Consider the following 21,293-nt stretch of genomic DNA (forward strand, 5'->3'; position numbering starts at 1 on the left):
TGATTCTGATTCGGCCAATTACATGCAATTACACTGTGCTCCACATGCTGATTAGATTGCCCTTCCACGCTATCATCATATATTTTGGTAGAGCTCCTGCTGAAGTCAACAAGAGTCCAATATTTTCTGGTAGAACACTGAAGGGATGCATTTTTTTAATCCTTTAAGGCAAATATCTTCAGGTTCGGGACATAAATGAAGCTTAAAAATATTGCTCTTCACCACTAGGTAGATATTTAGAAGCATATCGCATCTCCAGCTTGGCTTCTGCCAACCGTGCTGGCATGGAGAACCTCTCCACTGGGAATTTTATTGGTTGCAGACAAAAGTTACAAATAAGTTTCTTTACAAATGAAGCAAATCCTCTAAAACTACCGAATATCCATCACTCATGCCCAGTTTCCTTGCTGCATAAGAACAAGGATCAATACAAGTGGTTCCTTTTTCCTCTGGTATATATACATGCTACTTTCTCTTCAGTTTGGAAGAGGGAAATAAATAAGATTCTCAGTCTCCTTTTTTGTCTCCCCCCCGTCATCTTTTTTCTTGTACAGTTAGCATTGTAATTATTACAATTACCAGCCAGCATCATGAAGGGTCAAGAGTGCTACATTAATTCTGTGGAACATTGAACCAGGGTTAGGGTTACAGAGTTTTTGTCTTCTGCAAAGACAAAATGTGACTTAGCTCAATTATAAAAGAAAAACGGTCAATTTTCCCGTTCTCTGCTTTCCAGAATGGTTACACTCCACTACATATTGCAGCTAAGAAGAATCAGATGGAGATAACGACCACCTTACTGGAATACAGCGCCTCTACCAACTCTGTAACGCGGCAGGGCATCACTCCCCTGCACCTTGCAGCGCAGGAAGGAAACGTGGACATTGTGACGCTGCTGCTGGCTCGGGACGCTCCTATTCACATGGGCAATAAGGTGTTTTCCCTTTATTAGTGTGTAGATCTCTGGCTGACATGCAATGACAGAAGATTAATGTTTGCAGTGTATTTGTGTCTGTGTACCATCGACACGTATCAAACAGGCAGGGCCTTGATTTTACTTACACAAATAATATTTGTTTATCCAGAACTCTGTTATTTTGATGGTTATTTCTTTTGTCATTTTTCTGTCATTTGTGCTTCATTACCGTGATGTGCAAACCTGTCATTGTGTCTTAAACGGCTTCATTTCAAGCTGTCTCAGTCAAACTACTGTGTTCAGCACTCTTCTGTCATTTGTGTATTTGACTGTATTTCTCTATTTCTTTGTTTCTGTACCTTCAGTCTGGTTTGACTCCACTTCACCTGGCTGCCCAGGAGGATAAAGTCAATGTTGCTGAGGTCTTGTGCAACCAAGGAGCCTTCATAGATCCAGAGACCAAGGTAATGATAGCCTCCTCATGTCTTTGGATTAAAGTTATTAAGGCATTTGCAAAGTGGATTTGCTTATCTTGCCACTTCACCGCTGTAAATTAAGTATCATTTGGGGTTTGGGCTTTGGTCTGTGCCAGTGCTCTCACTTTTTGTATTTTTGACAAGGCAGGTTCCCACAAAAGTGACACATTTCTAGTTTTAATAGGATAATTGAATAATTAAACACATGCCTTGTAATTTTTAAAAAGACATGATTTTAAAATGCCATCAAGAAGCGCAAAAAGTCCTGCCAGAACTTATTTAGACATTAACAGCTGCTGAATCATGTCCAGCCTTTGAGTCTTTTACAGAACTCACACAAAAATAAACGATATCGTTCTTTTATAGCTGCCCTTAAAGGCGCATAAGCACTGTGGGATTTCAGCAGTCTTTAAAGTTAATTGCAGTCCACCCTGTCTAATATTGTTGTTTTATAAATATAAGATTGGTAATTGCGGGCTATGCTGATCACAGCTGGAATACCTCTGCTATGTGTTTCCATGTCATGACCTCCTTGGCTCGGAAATGGCAACAGCTGGAGGACGCATCATACAAACAAAGCTTCTGCTGCTGCAAATTAACTAAATTTCCTTCTTTGTAGGAATTCAGACATTGAATTTTGCCTATTTTTCCTCTCTTGCTTCCATTTGCCTTTATTTTGGAAATATAGCTTTTACTTTGTGAGACAATCAACTTGAATTTCAGATCTTATGAAACAGTGTTAGAGTGTCAACTTCAAACTGCACGGCAGAACAACTGTTTTGGTTTGCATTGGACATGTTTCACGTGCAGCTGCTTAAATGTTCACAGTTTACACTCAGCTTAATTTTCAGACAAAATAAATGAGCTCTTGTCTCAAAGTGTGGGTGCTGAAGCAGTCTGAACATTAAGTTGTCACAGGGCAAAAATCCTCATAGGCCATACAGAAATCAGTTATCCTCACCAGTTTCTCATGTGGTCTTATTGTTTTATAAAGGGACTTGGGAAGACTGTTAATTCACATAGGCCACAATCAGCCTACAGCTCATCTGCTGCTACCTCTGCAAGCCTCTTTCCAACCCACCTCTACCCCAAGTTTTCCATCTTATGTCATATGTGGTATTTTTGATTTGAGTGTCGTATCTGTTGTCATTTAGGGGGGTCTTGCACCTGCTCTCCCTGCCTTTTGGCTTCAGTGTATGAATACATGCCTTATTGTAGCCACAGTGGTGCTAACAGAAGTTACATTTCTTTTTCATCAGCTTGGATACACTCCACTTCATGTGGCCTGTCACTATGGCAACGTGAAGATGGTTAACTTTCTGCTGAAAAATCAGGCGAAGGTCAACGCCAAGACAAAGGTAACTGTTATTTTCGTGTATATTCACCATACGTCACTGATTTTCTGTCTCTGTGAACATCTTCTAATGCTCTCTCTCATCCCTCCCCCGCAGAACGGCTACACACCTCTCCATCAGGCTGCACAGCAGGGACACACACACATCATCAACTTGCTGTTACACCATGGAGCATCGCCCAATGAACTCACTAATGTCAGTACGCTCAGAAATCTGAAATATTTATTCATTTATTTTTAGTTTCAACACCAATTCTCATCATTTTTATTACTTGTCCAGAATGGAAACAGCGCTCTGTCCATTGCAAGGAGGCTCGGCTATATCTCTGTTGTGGACACGCTCAAGGTGGTCACAGAGGAGACTCTGACCACTCAGGTGTGTATGTGTTTAAAAGAGTGTTCAAATGTGATGTATGGTTTAATATGGCTTCTCAATGGTTTACTTGTATCTAACTGTATAGATACAGTTATACTTAAACTTAGTAGTAGTTATACTTAAATCTGAATCCTAGAGGCAGTTCCTGCCGCTTAGCAGCTATCTTGAAATGCCTCGGGCATTAACAGTGAAGTAACAGGCAGTTACTTCACAAAAACAGAAGCATTGAAGGCACTGGCCTAAGATAGTGTTTAAAAAACTTAATTCTATGGAGCTTGGAAAGAAAAGCGTCTGGACTTCTTTAAGTTCTATAAGAACTTAAAGAAGCTCTTTAAGAAGTCCAGACGCTTTTCTTTCCAAGCTCCATAGACTACGATGACCTGGATGACTGAGAGCCTTCACAGACATAAAAAAATATATCTATATAAAAGCTACTGTCAAAGGCTTTCTAGAACATTTTGAATTATTATTTGCGCACATAAGTTTGTATTGCTACATTAAAAAAATAACATGAAAGAAAAGACCTACATAAACATAGAAATGCAAAGTTACTGGAACATTGTCACAGTAAACAGTGCAGGAATAGAGATGCTGTTGTACTGGGATAGAAATCTGGATTACGTGTACTTTGGTAAAGTTACTGTCATGATATTAAGAGCGTGTTTCTGTTCAACAGACTGTAATCGAGAAGCACAAAATGAATGTCCCCGAGACCATGAACGAGGTGCTGGACATGTCCGATGATGAAGGTAAAGTTTTGCTTAACAGCATTTTTAAAGTAATTCTATTGATGTATAAATATCAAGGCAAGACTTGTCTTTGCAACCTGAAGAGAGACAAATTCTTTAAAATATCAGCTTGGGTCACATTTGCTTTTGTGGCTGGAATAAGTGAATATTTCAGCACTGTACTGTCATTGTTAGATTTCCCTCTATTTTTTTTTTATTGTCAATGAAAGATTTTGTGTTGCTTCTACTTCTTCTGAGTAATTCAGAAGAAAAAACCTGCTGTTGTTCTTCAACCAGTATGTTTATTTGTTTATTTTTTATTTGATAATTGAAAGGTTTGTTTCCGCCACTGTAACCCCCCCAAAGCAACACATATTTTTTCCATTACTAAGTCAAAATTTCAGGTTACTATCTAAAATCTATGAGTTTCATATCTCAAATATAACTCTAACTTCTAAATTTGAGTCCAAATTGTGACTTGACATACAATCGTGTGCATGATTGGAAACTTTATTTTGATATTTTCAATGTAACAAATGGAACTAAAACATTTAATAATAATAATCACGTTTATTTTCAGTTCTTCCTTTTCCTATGATTTTGATGTGAATATGATTTCTCCATCTATTTTTGGTTCTTTTTTTGTCTTTCCTTCATTCAAACACACAGTGTATAAAGCCAATATCCCCGAAATGATCACAGAGGACTATTTTTCTGATGTGGAAGAAGGTATTTTATTTTTTTAATCTTTCTACATTTTTTGTTCTTTAAAGCATTTCCTTTTACAACCCTTCTCTAACGCGTCATTCATTTGTTCTAACTATTTCCAGTCTCTTGCTTTTCTTGTGTCACAGTGGAATCACGATTCATTCAAAATAAATAATAACTCACATGTAAAACAGCCTATATTATGCTACAGATTAATAATGCTAATTGAGGAAAAATGTTTCGATACTGCAGATCTTTTTTTCACCAAAGCACCTTTATTTGTCTGTCAAAATGCACAAAGGTGTCTTTGTCATTTATGTCTGCTTGCAAAAGACTAATAAATGTCTAAAAGTTGCAATATGATGGGATGCACTTGAAATCAAATTAACCTTGAAGGAGATAGAGGTGGATACTAGCAATAGAATTGGCAAAAAAAGTGCCACAAAACACTCATCTATGCTTACATGTTTAACATGTTTTGTCTCGTAATGTCAGTTTCAGGCTACTATATTTCGTTAAGGTTAAGCAGGTAACAAGACAGAATTTTTTTTTAAATAATCATCAATTAGTTGTATTAATGTGCCATGTTTTTACCTCCTCCAGATTGATTTTTGGAGTATTTCATATATCTGGTTGCTAGCAAAAAGCTCCGATGTCAACCATATTAGAAAAAAATTATGTTTGTTTTATTGTGAATATAGTGAAGTCACAGCACTGTGGATGTCTTAAACTTATGATGTGATGAGGGTGATTTATTGACGTGACACTAGAAGCAGTGTTTTCAATTACTGAGAATCACTAACTTTGGCATGGCTTTAAAATGGCACTACTCTCTTCTTCATTGTTTTCCCAAGTATTTTTCCAAAACTTTTGTTCTTCATTCATGCATGTGTGAGACACCACGCTGTACTTGAGTACTTTCCCCTGCTGCCTTCCCCCTTCCACACGCACACACTGCATTTTTGTGAAACCTCCTGTACTTTTGTGCAACCAAATGCAGGGGATATGCCTTTCTGCCGGTTGCCATGCCAACTGTCTGGATATGGAGCGTCGGGAAGTGTGTAACAGATTTCTTTTCACACCGCGGAGTAGAATACACATACACTTGATCCTTTGTCTTCGTGGGCTTGTCAGTGATGCTTTCATTGTAGTTTCACACGTTCAGGCCAAAGCAAACACACTGAAGCAGCTGCTGCAGTGTGTGTGTGTGTTTACTCTTTTCTACTCTTTTTTTAGACTCCTGTATGGCTCAAAAGGATCTGAACTTGAGCTCTTGACCACCAGTGCCCAATGACAAACAGACAGGGAATTAATGATCAGTAGATTTCTTTTTTTTTTTTTAGGGGGGGAGCTTGGCTCGTCCTCCCCCCTGTGGTGTTTTCCCAATGATAGGCTTTCATTTTTAGCTTGTCACACGCTTCATGGTTTCTGTAGTTTACAGTGGATAAATATGAGCTTGCAGAAATGTAATCTACTTTTAACAGTTCACTTTCCTGCAGTAGTGTGAATATATCACAAAATTACTAGAAAACCTCTGCTGATGTCAAATACAGTGTACTTAATGAAATGTAAATACAGTATAGCTCTATGTCTCGATATTCTGGTGACCTCACAGTGAGTTTTACTGGTCCAAGTTTGCATTAGAAATTTGAATTTTTTGAGGGAAAATAGGATAAAAAAAAAGAGATGAGATGGCAACTGATAAAAACGAAGGCTGGAGTAATGTGATCATACACAAATCTCGCCTCCGCCTTCTAGCTTTTTGAAATAGGATGTGACAAGTAAAGTGTGGCTCTGACTTGAGATTGACAAGTCATTACCCAGTGAGCATACCCTAGTTAATCCTCCTCTTAATAATGACCATAATTTACATAATGAACTACATCTTTCATTTACTTTGTCCCAAAAACTAGCAAATTAGTTTATTACATAATACCGAGGTCCAAAGTAAGGGAGCTAAGGGCAATTTTCCTGTTTAGTTTTTGCAGACACGTGCCTGCTAACCATGTGATACTAAATTTTCTGCCATTTTTGATGTGTAATACTCCTGGTGACAGTGTAAGTTAGTGTGAGACCAGTCTGAAACCACTGGTTGTGAGAGGAAAAAATGTGCATTTCCTGAACGGATGCCAAAAACCTTGTTGGGATTGCTTTGGTTGCTTGCAGATTGCCAAGGTTGTCCATAGATTATTTGGAGGACACCAACTTCTCTGCAGACACTCAGCTACTCTTCAGATGGTAGTGAAACTCCACAAGCAAAAAACGGAGACCGTCAAGTTTTACTACAAAGTGTATGCAGACGAGTTGGCATCTTCCGTGCAAACTACAGACGACTTTGGCAATATACTAGAAATGAAAGCAATTGCAAGAACATTGTCATTGCGCCAGTCTTTGAGACTGATTTCACCTAGCTACAACCAGGAACCCCAGGAACCCCTTGCCAACCAGTCTGGAAATGCACATGTTTTTAGGACGGACAAGTTTTGAGAAAGGTGCACATGATGTTACACAGCAAACCTCTGCAGACTTGTATAACCAAAAGTGTTTTTTTCAAGGAAAAGAGTCATCCCCCTACTGGTCATGAAATAGTTTCCTCTTTTGAGAGCTGGAAGCTAGGTCCATCTTTTACACTGTGTGTTTCCAAATGTAGACAGAAATGGTCAAATGTGATTCTGCTTGTGTTTAAACAGAAATGGATGTTGGAAATATCTGCATCAGCTATTCCTGTAAGTCAAACGAAAGTGATCTTGTTGTAACTAACTCTAATACCCAGCGTGAACTGGCACAGCTGAACTGATGCAACTAAACACTGTGTGTGAGTTTGTTGGTATTAAAAAAAAAAAAAAAGATTTCATACATATGTGCATGACTTGCCTTCACGCTGACTTTGTGCAGTGCTTGTTTTGATTGTAGAGCTTCAGCAGTGTGTCCGTGTTTAATTTTTGATCTAAAAATATAACGAGGGCAACTCAACGCGCACAAATATACACTCTCAAGCTCGCATACCAGTGGAGGAATGGTGTTTAACATCTCCAGTAACACACTCAATCCATGATCTAAATCAGGAGACCCCTGTGCAATTTGTAAACTTTGCCTTCGTGAGAGATTTTCCAGACCAGTAAAGTCAGTTAAAGTTGGTTAAAGGATTTAAAGGGTAAAACATACACACGGCATGTCGGTATTCAGTTTATGACCAATAACCAATGTAGTGACTGATTTTAATGTCTTTTTTCCATCTTTGGCCCTTTATTCCTGTCTGAAGTTTTGCCGATTCACATTGTAAATATAGCTAAATATAGCAACCTGTCATTTAAGGAGGACAACCTGTTCATTTATGTAATAAAACTGATTAATAGGCTGCAAATAAGAACCTTCTTTCAGACATGGGCTGCCCAACAATGCTGGTGTTATCACTGTATTCAGGGGATGGCATTCTGTCATTGTGATGAGTCACTTGCATTATTGATCTCCTCCCAGTTTCACTCAAATGTTCCCAGAACAGTAACAGAAAGAGTCAGTGTTTCCGAGTTTTTAGGTACTAAAACTCATGAGATCAGAGTTTCCTTTACAGCTGTTTTCTTTATAGTACCTTTGAGAATTTGAGAAGGCTATAACAAGTAATTATGGGAAGCCATCCAAGCAGTCTTTAGTAAACTTTAGAAAAAAAAGAATCAAACTTTTACCAAACTGCAGGTTATAAATCGCCCCTGAAGTGAGCTACAAGTGTGTGTGCAGCTCTCATGCTTTGGAGAAGCTTGCAAACAGACTGTGGCTTTCTAGTACTTCTATATATGTAATAAGTATGTAATAAACTCAAAAGAAAACTTACATAAACAGCTGGAACCAACAAACAAGAAGTAGCTTTTCAGCTGTTTTTAAATATACTTGTTTTGTTTTTAAAATTGGGTAGTCTTGTTAGGTGGTTACCATAAAGTTGTTATCAACTTTTCAATATGGGTGAAAGCCACTATGTGAAAGGTGTTTTTGTGGTTTTGGAAAGTTCTGTGTGCGCCTCCGGCACGTTCACTAACCCTCGATATTTAATTATCTGGGGGCTTCAAGTTTTTAATACAGCCTTAGATAGAAAATGTTTGGACATGTGGCACATAAATGGTCAGCATGAACAGATTTGCTTCTTGGCTTTAAAATGCATTACAGAAACTTGATGCTTTTCTTAATAGCCAAGGGCCCTAAAGTTTGAAAACAGTCTCTAGTGATTTTCCAAAGTCAGATTCTGTTTACTGCCTAAATGTTACCTCAAATGAACCCTTCCACATCTATTACGGGCAGAAAATGCAAATTTGAAATTGAATTAATTTGGAGGTTCAAGAATCAGGCGTTGGTGTATCAGTGGGCCGGTGTTATTGGCCAGCATTAGCTATTTAACAGTCTTTCTGTACCAACATTTAAACTAGCTGATAAATGAACATTTAAAAAGTAAAGACTGGAGAAACACCCTTCAATTAATTTACATATAACAGAGCAATACCTGTTTATGTTTTGTAGCTGAATAAAAAAAGGGCTGATATATCAGAATACTGGCTTTTACAAAATGATATGATAAAATCTGTGTCAGTATTGATCTTAAAAATCCATCAGGCTCTAGCCAGAACATTGACTGTCAGCCTTGTGGATAATATAACACTTACAAAAAAAGACAGGAAGGTTGGAGGTAAAATAAAAAAGATAATGTTTTTAAAACAGTACACTGTCCTTTTGAAAATTAACAGTGCAGTCCATAGAAGTGCAAACAGGCATGTCAGCAGAATACTTTGAAAAATAATGGGATAATGTAGAAAGAAAACATGTTCATGAAAATAACATGTTGAATTGCAACTACTGCAGATACACTGAGTATTGGTTTTGTTGACTAGAATCTAAAAAAGTGTGTATACAAGTGAAGAATTTGCATTATCCACATTATCCATGACAATGTACAACATCGGTTTGTTGCACAGATAAATACATGCCTGTATTTCCCTCGTGTCTCTAGATGCTTCGGTGTCAGTGCCAACCGGTATAATCTGCATTGCTTCATCCTTTGTTTTCATGTGGGTTGTGGCAGAAGTCACATTGTTAGAATCTTAAGCTAAATTTGGCGAAGGTTGCTTTTAGTCACCAAAGCTCACTCTGCCCATACTGCAGTCTAGAACCTCTGCATTATTATCAGCACATTTTGCTGGACTTGGAATGGCTTTTCAATTTTCTACCAAGCTGCAAGTTCCAGTTCTTTATTAGATATTTGCATAATATCTGATTCAGGAAAGACGTGGCAAAGTTACAACTTTCTGACATGCAAAGCAGCTGAATGAGTGAGGTCATTTGTGACTGACACCAAAGAATTTACATGGAGAAGCAAGAGAGATAAAAAAAAAAAGGGGGGGCAGACAGAGTCAGCCGTGCTTTGGAAATTAAAGAGACATACAATATGATATGTAAACAAACCAGTGCACGAATAGAAATCACAAGATTGAGAACTGGAAGTTAAGGAAAACAGAGTTTGTGCATTCCACTCTATGTGTACATCCAGTTTCAGTGTTAGACGGCTAAGTCTAAGTCACACACCCACTTACTATTTCTGTCTTGCAGTGAGCTCTAGGTGTCTGTTCGGAAACACACACACACACACTCACACACACACACTGGATAATCCTGGAGTGGGTAGGCGGGAGAAAGCCGATCTGTTTGTGTGAGTGCCGGGCTGTGAAAGAAAGATAGACAGTGTGTGCAGGAGAGAGCGACAGAGAGCTAAAGGGAGGTTACAAGTCGAGGAAAAGTTAGTTCAGGGCAAAATCCTCCAAACTGGACTTGTGGCTGAATGAAGTGCTTTAAAGCAGGAGGTGAGTTTGTGGCTAACTGAGGAGGGGGTTTCTGCTCATGTTGAAGCTGAAATGAGAAGGGTTCCTGGAGAATGGGTTGGAATGTGGCCAGATGGGGTCTGTAAAATGTTTGTGAATATGTGTGTGTGCAAGAAAGAGAGAGAAAGTTTAGGGGGAGGGGTGCTGTACCAGCAGGGGGTGAGGGGACACGAGAAGGAGAGGGGGGGTCTCTGTTGCTTTGTGGTTGTTGGAATGCCTTCCTTTTCTTTCCCCTCATTTTTCCGCCTGCATGCACTTGCTCTCCTCCCCTCGCTTTTTTAACTCTGCAGTCACAGGTTCATCAGTAGGATAGGAACTACTGTACCTCTGAGGGGAATAGCATGCTCCTACCTGTTTTCTTGCGACACCTGTAACGTATGTTTCTAACCACTTCTTTGCAACATACTTGCAATGATGTCCTGGGGCTCGGCTGTAGAGAAAGCATTTTCTTCTTGTGGTCAGTTAAACCTGCTGAAAACGTACCTTTATTTTGATATAAAAGTTAGTTTTGTAGGCCCTGATAGTGGAATTATTTGCTGTTTCCAAGCTTCACTTGTTACTGTTAACCATTTTTTGTCACCAGGAGACAGAGACAAAAAGCTTTCAGTGACAGCAGGACTTTTGTTTGTGTTTGTTGAACCAAAACTGGACTGGAAAACAGCCTGTAGGCAGAAGCTGCATTGATCTGTCTAAAAGAGCCAGTGTGTGTGTGTGTGTGTGTGTGTGTGTGTGTGTGTGTGTGTGTGTGTGTGTTGGTCTGCATGAATGATAAAAAACAGGGCCAACTGACTGGGCAGCACAGATTTGTGTTAAAGATCTAACTTGCTAAAAGAAACCCAGAAAGCAGTTATTGATTGAAGAGACTGTGACCTTAAAGTTTTGGCATTACCTTCTGCAGACGAGAGTAAAAATGTATGCAGAACCTTTTTTGTAAAGTTAACGCTCTCTGTGTTTTAAACCACCAGGTGACGATGCGATGACGGGGGACACGGACAAATATATGGCCCCCCAGGATCTGCGGGAACTGGGCGACGACTCACTCCCTCAGGACGGCTACATGGGCTTCAGCATTGGGGCACGATCTCAGAGGTAACATGCTATAACATGCAGCAATTTGCGTTTGTGCTGTGTCTGTTCCTAGCTTTTGTATGTTTTCTACATGTAGCATTGTAACATCAGTTGTTATGACATACATAACATTGCAGCTGCCGACTGTGAGAAATGTGGAGGTTTACAAAAATATAAAATTTCCATGGCTAAAAAAAATTACCACGGTTGTAGTTTTGTTTCAGCATTTTCCCAGAAGCAGTATTTATAGATCCACGACTCTTATAGATCCAGGCATAGCTTCTGGGTTTAAAATGTGAAGACAACTATCTTAAACGTGCAATCTTGCTGAAGGCCAGCAAGGTGCAACTCTTCTGTTTGTAAAAAGATTAAGAAACTGACCTTAATTCTGACTTAAATTATGACCTCACTAAACCTTTTCATGATGATTTTATGGTCTCCACTGGAAGTTTAGGTCTATTAACTTGGTGATGGTGGCATTTAGAATAAAATAGATGATAAAGGGTGTAGCTATGTTGCGATTTATTTAGACAAGTCACTGTGTCAGGCAGAATCACCTTTGTCTCTTTATACAACCTAATATCTGACATGGGAACAAATAGTAGAGTATTTGCAAAAGAATGAAGGTTTAAAGACTAGTTAAAGGTGAAAAAATCTTGTGAAGAAAGCGATTACCAACCTAACCGACTTAGCCCCTTGATTAGCCCTTTATTGATTTAAACAGAGCTTCCTTGCAAGCAGTCAGGTGGCTGCAAGCTATCACTACGTCACCAATCTTCTCATACCACATATTTTACAAAGATCTGCAGATAACGTGTGCTGTGGAACTTTTTCAGCAAAGACCTAAAAGAAAAAACATGGGCGTAGCATAGGTCAAATGGTTTTAAAATAAAACCTCTAAAGTACAAAACAAGAAACTGCTCTTTCACACGAGTTTATGGATTTTTATGGAAAAATAGTTGGGCAGATGCTTGTCTTCATTTGTGGTCATCTATTCTTTTGTAGTGCATTTTATCTTTATTTAATGGGTCTTTTTCAGACACAGTTACTGCTTGACTAGATACTGCAGTGTTAATCAGAACAGAGTTCATGAACTACTTTTAACAGCACAAGAAATCTTGTGATACCTCATGATCTAAAAATACAGTTTGCACACAGAAAATGGATAAACTCACAGAGCTGCAGGTTTTTAAGTTGAAATGATCTTGTTTGTATGTCAGAAGATTTTAAATAACAATGTAGCTTTCCATTATTCTGATCCCTACATGTCACACACACAAACACACCCAGAGGTTACAGTTTGCACCCTGCAACTGCTGAACTTTATGCTTGTATGAAAATATTGACACTTGTGCAACTGGCTGAAGAGGGAGGGGTTATTGAATATCTAAAGCGTGACACACATGCACGCTGAGCCACAGGAAATTAGAAGCACGTTCGATTGCATGGCCTTGAGTGCTGGGTTAGATCAACACACACTGTTTGAGGGGTGATGTCTGTGCGTGCGTGTGTGTGTGTGTTTGACCAATCTAGCTTAGAGATAGTTTAACAAACTGGTTTCTCATGCAGTAATTGGTTCAAATAACTTCCAGTGCAGTCCATCTAGAAGATAATAAATTTTAATAAAAATGTTATAAAAATAAAAAAGTTTTAGAAAGTGCCTTCCAGGTTTTCCTCATAATATTAACAGCAGAACATGAGTATCCTGCATAATTTATGATACTAGAGGTTGATGTAATACAAATTCTGATCCCCAATTTCAACTTAGCAATCTTTTTTTGTTAGAAAGAATAGAATAAAATAGCCTTCTATTGTCATTTTACATGTACAATGAAAATAGTGGAAGTTTGTTGTAAGAATAGATCAGATTTAAAGTCTTATTCAATGTGATGAGATGGAGAATTATCATCTGTGTGCAGTTCATCTCAGCTCTAGAATGTTTGGAGTTTTACAAACATCTGATTTGGTTCCATGGCCTGAAACACGGGCTATTTGGTTTCAGTCTTTTTGTTCTCCCCCTTTTTTTTATAGCTACAACAGATAAAACTCAAATAAAACTAAGTGCTTCATACCCGCAGAGCAACAAAAAGCAGGCAAACCATAGCTAACTGATGAGAATGGTGGCGCATTTAGCAGCTATCGAGGCACATGTTTCTCCTCAGAGATTAAGGGTCATTCAGATCTCAGAGCTGGAATACTCTAACACCTCCCTATTTGCAACTCCTCCCTCATGCACAAAGTTTCAGGCAGCTGGTTAGGCAGTCAGCCATTTGTCATCATTGTACCAACCTGCATCTGTGCTCTGGCTTCTCGTCTTTCTGTCCACTCCTCTGTTTGTTCATGATGTTTTATTCTCTCCTCATGTCCGTTGTTAACGTTAGTCCGAAAGTCAGGTAAGACTCAAGGCATGACGAGGCCTCGCTATACCTCCCCCATCTCACCCCTTCCCCACTCCCTTAAACCCCAGTTGCTATCAGTATCATGACTCTGTGGTTCAGTGTAATGCATATTGACCATATTTGTTTAACACATTTGACTACTAACGCAATGATCTTGACCAGTTTTGTTAACTCTGTGGCACTGTGTGTTTGCTGTGGTTCACCTGTGTGATCTCTGTCTGATTTCTTACTTTCAGTTGAAAAGCGCTCAGCTGGCTATAGAGAATAGTGGTGTTTATTTTTATGTTTGACTGTATCTTGGTCTTTGTGGGTTTTCCACAAAGGTGGAGCTTTGCATAATTTTGATTTCTCCATCAAGCTTCCAGGGACCTGAACTGATATCTGTAGGCAATGAGGATGCTATTGCCTTCATCAGTTTAGGCTCAAATAGTTTATCCCTGAATACTTTCAGAGAATATATACTGAACACTCAGTAATAAAGATATCAAATGTGATTTCATGTGGATAAGTAGTTCCAAAATCAAATCGCAATGTGAAATTGCAATGTTATTGTGGAAGAAACAAATCCATGCCAAGTGACATTTTTGTCATCTCATAACATTGCAAGCATAGTCTGTAAAAGAAAAATCCTTTTGTTGTATCGAGGTCTGTCTAAAGCCAGCATTCACGTCCATTTTTCCGACCTCAGTAAACACTTTCCTGCTGATTTTATGGGCTCAGCTGCAAGTTTCAAGCCTGCTGCATAACATATAAAATTATTATCATAGCACTATGACCATTATCAGAATGAGAGAAGGAGGATTATCTATCATCTAAAGATATATTAACACGCTGTTAATCAATTCTGTGTCATAGTTAGATCTCCCCTTAAATCCCCTTCGCCCCTGGCTTATCAGGTCCAATTTTAAACCATCAACCTGGCGAAGGTGAAAAAAATGATTCTTGCAGATCTCTGGGACTTCACCTCTGTGGTTGATGTCACAGAGACACAGCTGAAAAAGCTGAAAAACAAACAAACCAAAATAAATAAATCCCTGCAAACAGGTTGAGTAGCACTTTATTACTATAGTAACTATAGTTGTTATAGTTATTTTCCCTGATTTCCAAAGCTGTGACAGCATAAATTTGGTCAGTTGCAGTGATAGTCCCAGAGCAACATTAATGAGAAATTGCTAGAAGTAGAATTACTTGTAAAAGTATTCAAATTTTAAGTTGGAGCTGTACAAATGAATTTAATGTTATTTAGATTGTTGTTTGGACAGGACAAGTGAACCTCTTTCAGTACTGAATAGCTTCACAACACAAGACTGACTTTAACTACGGGCTGTAACAGAAGTCAGATATCGTCCAGTCTTTTTTTAAATCATATCTTTGGCTTTTTATAGAAAATCAAGACTGCTAATTATGCCCTCATTAAGATCATTAAACATTTTTGTTCTGCAGTTTCCTTTAGTTTAACTAGTACACAGTTTCATGCAATATACATTTATCTCTGCGATCGTGGCTCAAGAGTTGGCAGTTCGTCTTGTAACCGGAAGGTTGCCGGTTCGAGCCCCGGCTCGGACGTTGTGTCCTTGGGCAAGACATTTCACCTACCGCCTACTGGTGATGGCCAGAGGGGTCGATGGCGCAATATGGCAGCCTCGCCTCTGTCAGTCTGCCCCAGGGCAGCTGTGGCTACAACTGTAGCTTGCCTCCACCAGTGTGTGAATGTGAGAGTGAATAAATAGTGGAATTGTAAAGCGCTATATAAATGCAATCCATTATTAACATCCCCCCGAAATTATTCCACCAATTTGAAATAAAACTTTTTTTTTTCTTCTTCAGGAATAATATATGTTGAGGACATAACTTTTGAGTCCTGGAGACACTAATCAATTGAATGGAATGAATGGAAAAAGGACTCCCAGCTATAAATGTAAAATCTTTGGATAATTGTATGAAAAAATAAATCTGTTGCAGCCACATCTGCTCTTGGTTTCCACAGCCTTGTGATTTTAGCACTTAGAGTTGTGCTGTAGAGCACTTCCTGCCATTGATAGTTAATTGGTTCACAATAGTTTACTTGCATAAAGCTAATGGCACTGATGTAATTGCTGTTGGGATGTTGCAGGCAAACATTCGTCATGTCATCGCTCAGGAATGCTTTTTATTTGCCTCATAAAAGTTTGTCTCAAAGCTCCCATCACAAACAACATTACAGCCTGCACAAGCTGACAGATGTATACAAAGACATGAGGAGTCAAAATAGTGCCAGCTGATTATCAACAAAGTTGTCATTATTATGGGTAAATACCAGTACTGTACACTGATCGCCCCAGAAGTACAATCTCATCTGCATCTGAAAATTTTATTTCGATTTTTAATCACTTCAGCGAAATTACACATCAGTCATTTCTCTCAGCTTTTAATCTGTTTTCTTGTGGTTGTTGTTGTCTCTGGTGCCATACAGTCAGGTTCCTGGAAGCTGCATGCATTTAATGTGTTTGTGTTTGTTTTTTTTGTTTTGTTTTTTCTGTTCACTTTCATACCCCTTTACCCTCTGCCCCCCCCCCCCTCCCCCCTACCACCACCACCTCCTCCTCCTCCTCTTCCTCACCTCCCCTTTCCATCACTGTGACTGTTGTCTTGGTAATCTACTACGACAACCACACCAAGCCTTCGTTCCTTCAGTTCTGATAGGTCCAACATGCTGAACCGGAGCTCGTTTACACGGGACAGCATGATGATAGAGGAGATACTGGCGCCGAGTAAGGAGATGGTACGTACACTGACTGGACCTTCGGGTCTTAAAAGTGGACTTATTGTGCTTTTTCTTATTTCCTGTCACATGAATCATGTTACAATGTTTAATCTCTAACATAACCAGGGCCAACGTGTCAAATAATGAGGTCAGTGTATTTACAAATAATCCAGACTGCTCTAAACTCTGTTTCACAAAGTCCCTAATATGGACATCACACATAAAAGTCACATCCAGCTGCTGTTCAAATCTTCTGTTTGCAAGGAGCAGCCAATCACAATAAAGTTGGCTTAAAGGAGGGGTGATGGGCTCTGAATCAGCTAGTTTCAGATTTTGGATGAAGTGAGAGGCTGCTCATATAATAAGGATTATTATGAATTGCAAATCATGCAAAGCTACTCTAGTGGGAGCAAAAAATCAGTTTGAAGCTGCTCGTGCTATGCTTCATACCTCTTGCTGGCTGCTCCCTTAGTTTAATTCTCTCAGCCGGTAATCCGCTGGTCATTAACTTCACAAGTGACACACTTCTGTCTCCAAATGTACCAAGGTGTCTTGGTGCTGTGCCAGAGGCTATGCAATACACCAATCCTCTTACACTTGTGTTGCCACTGACATAAAGACGATCAATCAAGTTACAATTTACTGAAAGAGGAAATGAGATTAGTGCTACCTGCTGCTATCTAAGAGGGATTATTGTGATGTCCCACTTACTTGAAAGATGCAAGAAAATAGCATTTAAGGTTAAGAAGAAGAAGAAGAAGTTCAAGTAAAACTTGTTCATAGAATACCCATGAGTTCAATGACAGCGCGGATAAAGATTATGCTTGCCTGTGAAGTGACAGGTAAAGTCTTTCTTGCATAAGCAGTGGCAAATGTGCATCTCTGTTTCTTAAAATGTAAAATTGGCACCAAACATGACTCATTGAACTACTTGGTTTGCTATCCACAAAAAAGCTGAAACCTGCTGAAAACTGCTAAACAGTTTTGCTTTTTTCTTTTCTTTTCTTTGGGAATTACTTCAGCCAGAACATGGTACAAAATCTTTATATGTCAGCTAGCTATCGTGTTGCTATTGCATAATTTAATTCTGCATTGAATCTGCGTAGAGCCTCTAATGTAGCTGACACAACAGGCCTACGCCTTTTCCATCATGTATAATATCAGTGGAGGTTATCTATCCTCCTCCAGTCGATTTAAAAATCCCACTGAACACCACTCAACCTCTTCAAACCTTTATTTTTTTAGTTAATGCTTGACTGTAACACAACTGACCATTTTACTAGATTTACACAAAAAAACAGATAATTTTATTAGATAAAAATAATTTGGACTTTTGTTTGAAACTCTGACTGGTTCTTTTATATTTGATTGCTTTTGCAAGCTGAAGGGGCATTTGGACCCAGAACTGGATAATATGGTTTAACTCTGAATTAAAAACTTTGCTCCTTTGCACAAAGAGTGGTCAAAAACTCTGTGGGGTCTATTTAACTGAAATTTAAAAAAAAAACCTACATCTGAGACTATCTGCAAATTTATGACACTGGGACATATGATTGTGTAACTGGAGAGTAAAGATGTACTAGTTATTGAATAATTGAATAACCACTTGTTTCCTCTAACGCTCCTCCAGATGCTTCGTAAGGAAAAGTCTTTCATTGTAGAGCAACACAATAAGGTAGATGTAGAAGTCATTATGCACTCTTCGTGTCAGTGGGTTTCCACATGTTGGTATCATTTAGTTGTGTAAAGCATTGTTAACTTTTCTTTTTTTATATCACTTATTTCATCAGTTGGATTCAGTTGTTACCGTACTGCGTGTATTTACAGTGTTTTAGTAGAGTAGCCTCCCTGTTTTTACTTATCCATGTGCCTTGGATAAGTAAAACCAAACTTTGTGTCTTTGTCACTCCCCGTTTTTCTGTAGCAATTTGGAGATTAATATAATACTCCAAGTATTTTTTCCTCATTAAATGTGAGCGAGTTTTCAGAAGTACTCTAAAATCTTAGCTTTAATTTCCTGTTTGAAGCATGGCCTTCAACTTGACATGTCATATTGGTGCACATCTGGAATATAAATAGTGAATCTGAATCTTTCAAGAGCATCCTCAGACTGATGACACAACGGGCCTGGTGTCAGTGCATCTGTCTGTCTGTAAACATTTTTAGTCGCTTGTTTTCTGCCATCTGATGTCTGTTTTTTCTTTTGATCCTTAATGTGGTGATTTTTCATTTGCATTTTACTCCGAGCTTCGTTTTGAATGTCATCAAGATGTTTTTGACAGCTTGTGTTCTAATGAAATGTAACATCTCCTGATTTTTTTTTTTACGCTAAGCGACATCTGCTGCTGTCTTTCTCGTGAAGAAATTATTTTATGACTCATTCATAAATTTGCAAGAAATATCTACAAAACTAGTGATCCCCGTCTAAACTTTGACATTAAATAAGGAATATTGAAAAATCTGTAGCCTCCACACTATTAGCCTTGCATGTGCAAAAGCAAGTCTTTACATTAAAAGGAGAAGTTAGCTTAGATTTTCACACACTCGTGAATTGCACTGACTCTGTTGTCTTCTCCACAGCATTTGGCAGCGGCTAAGGACTTTGACAGCGACTCTCTGAGGAGGTACAGCTGGACTGCAGATGCACTGGATAATGTCAACCTAGTGTCCTCACCAATACACTCTGGGTAAGCATGTTTGAAAATGTGAATGGATAAGAACAGGAGGAAAGAGTGGGGGGAGTAAAAAGGGAAAATATCTGACTTAATCACAAAGATGGAGTGAAAAAGTGGAAGGAGAGGAAGGAAAACGGCTTACTAGTTTTATACCCTTTAGAGGAAAGGATGAAGTGACTGTCATCATCTCCTTCTGCTTATTGTGTGTTTTCTGTTTGTTCTTCTTGCTGAGTCTCATTTTCTTTCCCTCTGACAAGGCAGCTCATACATGCAGCATTTTTTCTTCACCCTTTTTAAGTCTTTAAAGCTAATACTTCGAGGATTTCTGTAATTTAAAAAAAAATCAAACATTAATAACAAACAGGTGTAACTAGAAACTGCTGTTAAAAAGAAACTTTTAGTCACAACAAAGTAAAGCTGGAAAGTTGGCTCCTCCTCACCTTGATTTGAAGGTCACATAACTCATTGTCTCTCGCAGCAGCTGTAACAGGTAATCTTGACCTCTTGGTTAATTGCCCATTAAGGGACTCGTTTGAAAGTTACGTACACTGCCCGGCCAAAAAAAATTATAGTTGCATTAATTTTTTATCAAAACTTCGCCTTGTTTATGTGAAAATCAGACCACTGCGTAAAGCACATCCCAAGTTTCTAAGGCCTGGACTGAACCACTCTTTTACAATTTGTTATCTTAGAATATGCCATCAGAGAAGAAACAATGCACTGTTTAAAAAATGTGGTCATTCAGTATATAAAGGTATTCAGCTGACCTCATTTCTGGGGTATATAACATATATTAAACCAGATATCACCAACTAAAGCAACCCTAGATTATAACACAGCAAGCACAAGGCATGATGGGTATATCGCTTCATCAACTACTCCTGGTGCCTGAGGCCCCCATCACTCTGGAGCAGGGTAAACTGGACTCATCCTGTCCACATTTACCACATAGATTTATTTACAGAGTCCAATCTTTATACTCCTTATTAAACTGAAGCCTTTAATTCTGATTAGCCTCACTGATAGGACTACAGTTTGTTTGACTCTTCTGAAACATGTCTTACAATGTGTTTGCATGAGAAATGAGAAGCTACTCACTGCATCACTTAGAGATAATTAACCTGTTTCCAATCTAAACATATTATGGAAGACTCTTACGTATTTGCTTGGTTAAACGCAGGTGGTGAGTGTTTTTGGTCAGGCAGCGTATAGCTTCATCAGGCATTACTTTTTCTCTACTTGTCTTTAATGGATAAACTGTTAAGTTAGGATTACTTAAATTATATCTGTTACTTAAGTAAAGGAAGATAAAGCAATATTTTAAACAAAGTTTTATTTGACATGTTTGGTAATGGTGGAAATTTGCCTTTCAAGGGTAGATTTAGAGAAGAAGACTGGGGGGGGGGGAAATGAAGCCACTGCCAGCAGCTGGTTATCTTTAGATTAGTGCAAAGATGGGAGAGAGGGAAACTGCTACACTGGCTCTGTCCAGTGGAAAATCCACCTACAGGCAGCTCTAAAGCTTGATTATCAACATGTTATATCACCTATGTTAAAGCCGTATAAAGACAAAAATACAGTTCTTTTGCCTGTGTGATGTAATTGGCTGCTGGCTGTTTAACGAATAAAGAAGACAATCTCCTCATTCTAATCTCCACAAAACAGCAATTAAGACTATTTCCCACAGTTTTCCCTCAAATTCTTCCTTTAACTTGGGGTTCATTAATAATGATCTTCTCAGCTGTATTTCCGATTACAAAGCTCTGTGGTTGACCTGTCACTCCTGCGTTGCTTTGTCGTCCATCCTGCAGTTTTTCCTCTCCGCTCCCGCAGTACGACAGCAGGTGATTGACTGTGATTGGTTGCCTTCTTTTTATCACCACCACTACCTTTTTTTATTTTATTTTATTTCCCGATGACATTGCACCTTCCCTTTTATATTCACTCATAACATCTGTGTTTGCTGTTCTCACCCTGTGTTGTTACAGACTT

The 21,293-nt window shown here is 38.7% G+C and overlaps 1 protein-coding gene across 8 annotated transcripts in view; it reads left to right on the forward strand.

Annotated features, from left to right (window-relative positions):
• LOC146568864 (ankyrin-3-like) overlaps nt 1-21,293 on the forward strand; it is a 128,033-nt gene that overhangs the window by 67,378 nt on the left and 39,362 nt on the right. For 6 of the 8 annotated variants that reach the window (XM_085285193.1, XM_085285195.1, XM_085285196.1 and 3 more), the window contains exons 18-30: nt 737-934; nt 1,282-1,380; nt 2,652-2,750; nt 2,844-2,942; nt 3,027-3,122; nt 3,799-3,871; nt 4,520-4,579; nt 7,249-7,284; nt 11,382-11,505; nt 16,542-16,644; nt 18,257-18,301; nt 19,207-19,313; nt 21,113-21,145. In XM_085285193.1, coding sequence (XP_085141319.1) covers nt 737-934; nt 1,282-1,380; nt 2,652-2,750; nt 2,844-2,942; nt 3,027-3,122; nt 3,799-3,871; nt 4,520-4,579; nt 7,249-7,284; nt 11,382-11,505; nt 16,542-16,644; nt 18,257-18,301; nt 19,207-19,313; nt 21,113-21,145 — 1,172 coding nt within the window. Of the gene's footprint in view, nt 1-736; nt 935-1,281; nt 1,381-2,651; nt 2,751-2,843; nt 2,943-3,026; nt 3,123-3,798; nt 3,872-4,519; nt 4,580-7,248; nt 7,285-11,381; nt 11,506-13,865; nt 13,878-16,541; nt 16,645-18,256; nt 18,302-19,206; nt 19,314-21,112; nt 21,146-21,293 lie in introns of all 8 variants that reach the window. The other 2 variants (XM_085285201.1, XM_085285194.1) reach the window with 2 other exon arrangements.

The sequence above is a fragment of the Mchenga conophoros genome, linkage group LG8 (assembly GCF_057382185.1).
Source record: "Mchenga conophoros isolate Kocher_MC1m ecotype Shallow Benthic linkage group LG8, M_conophoros_male_GT1.1, whole genome shotgun sequence".
In the NCBI taxonomy this organism is placed as follows: Eukaryota; Metazoa; Chordata; class Actinopteri; order Cichliformes; family Cichlidae; genus Mchenga; species Mchenga conophoros.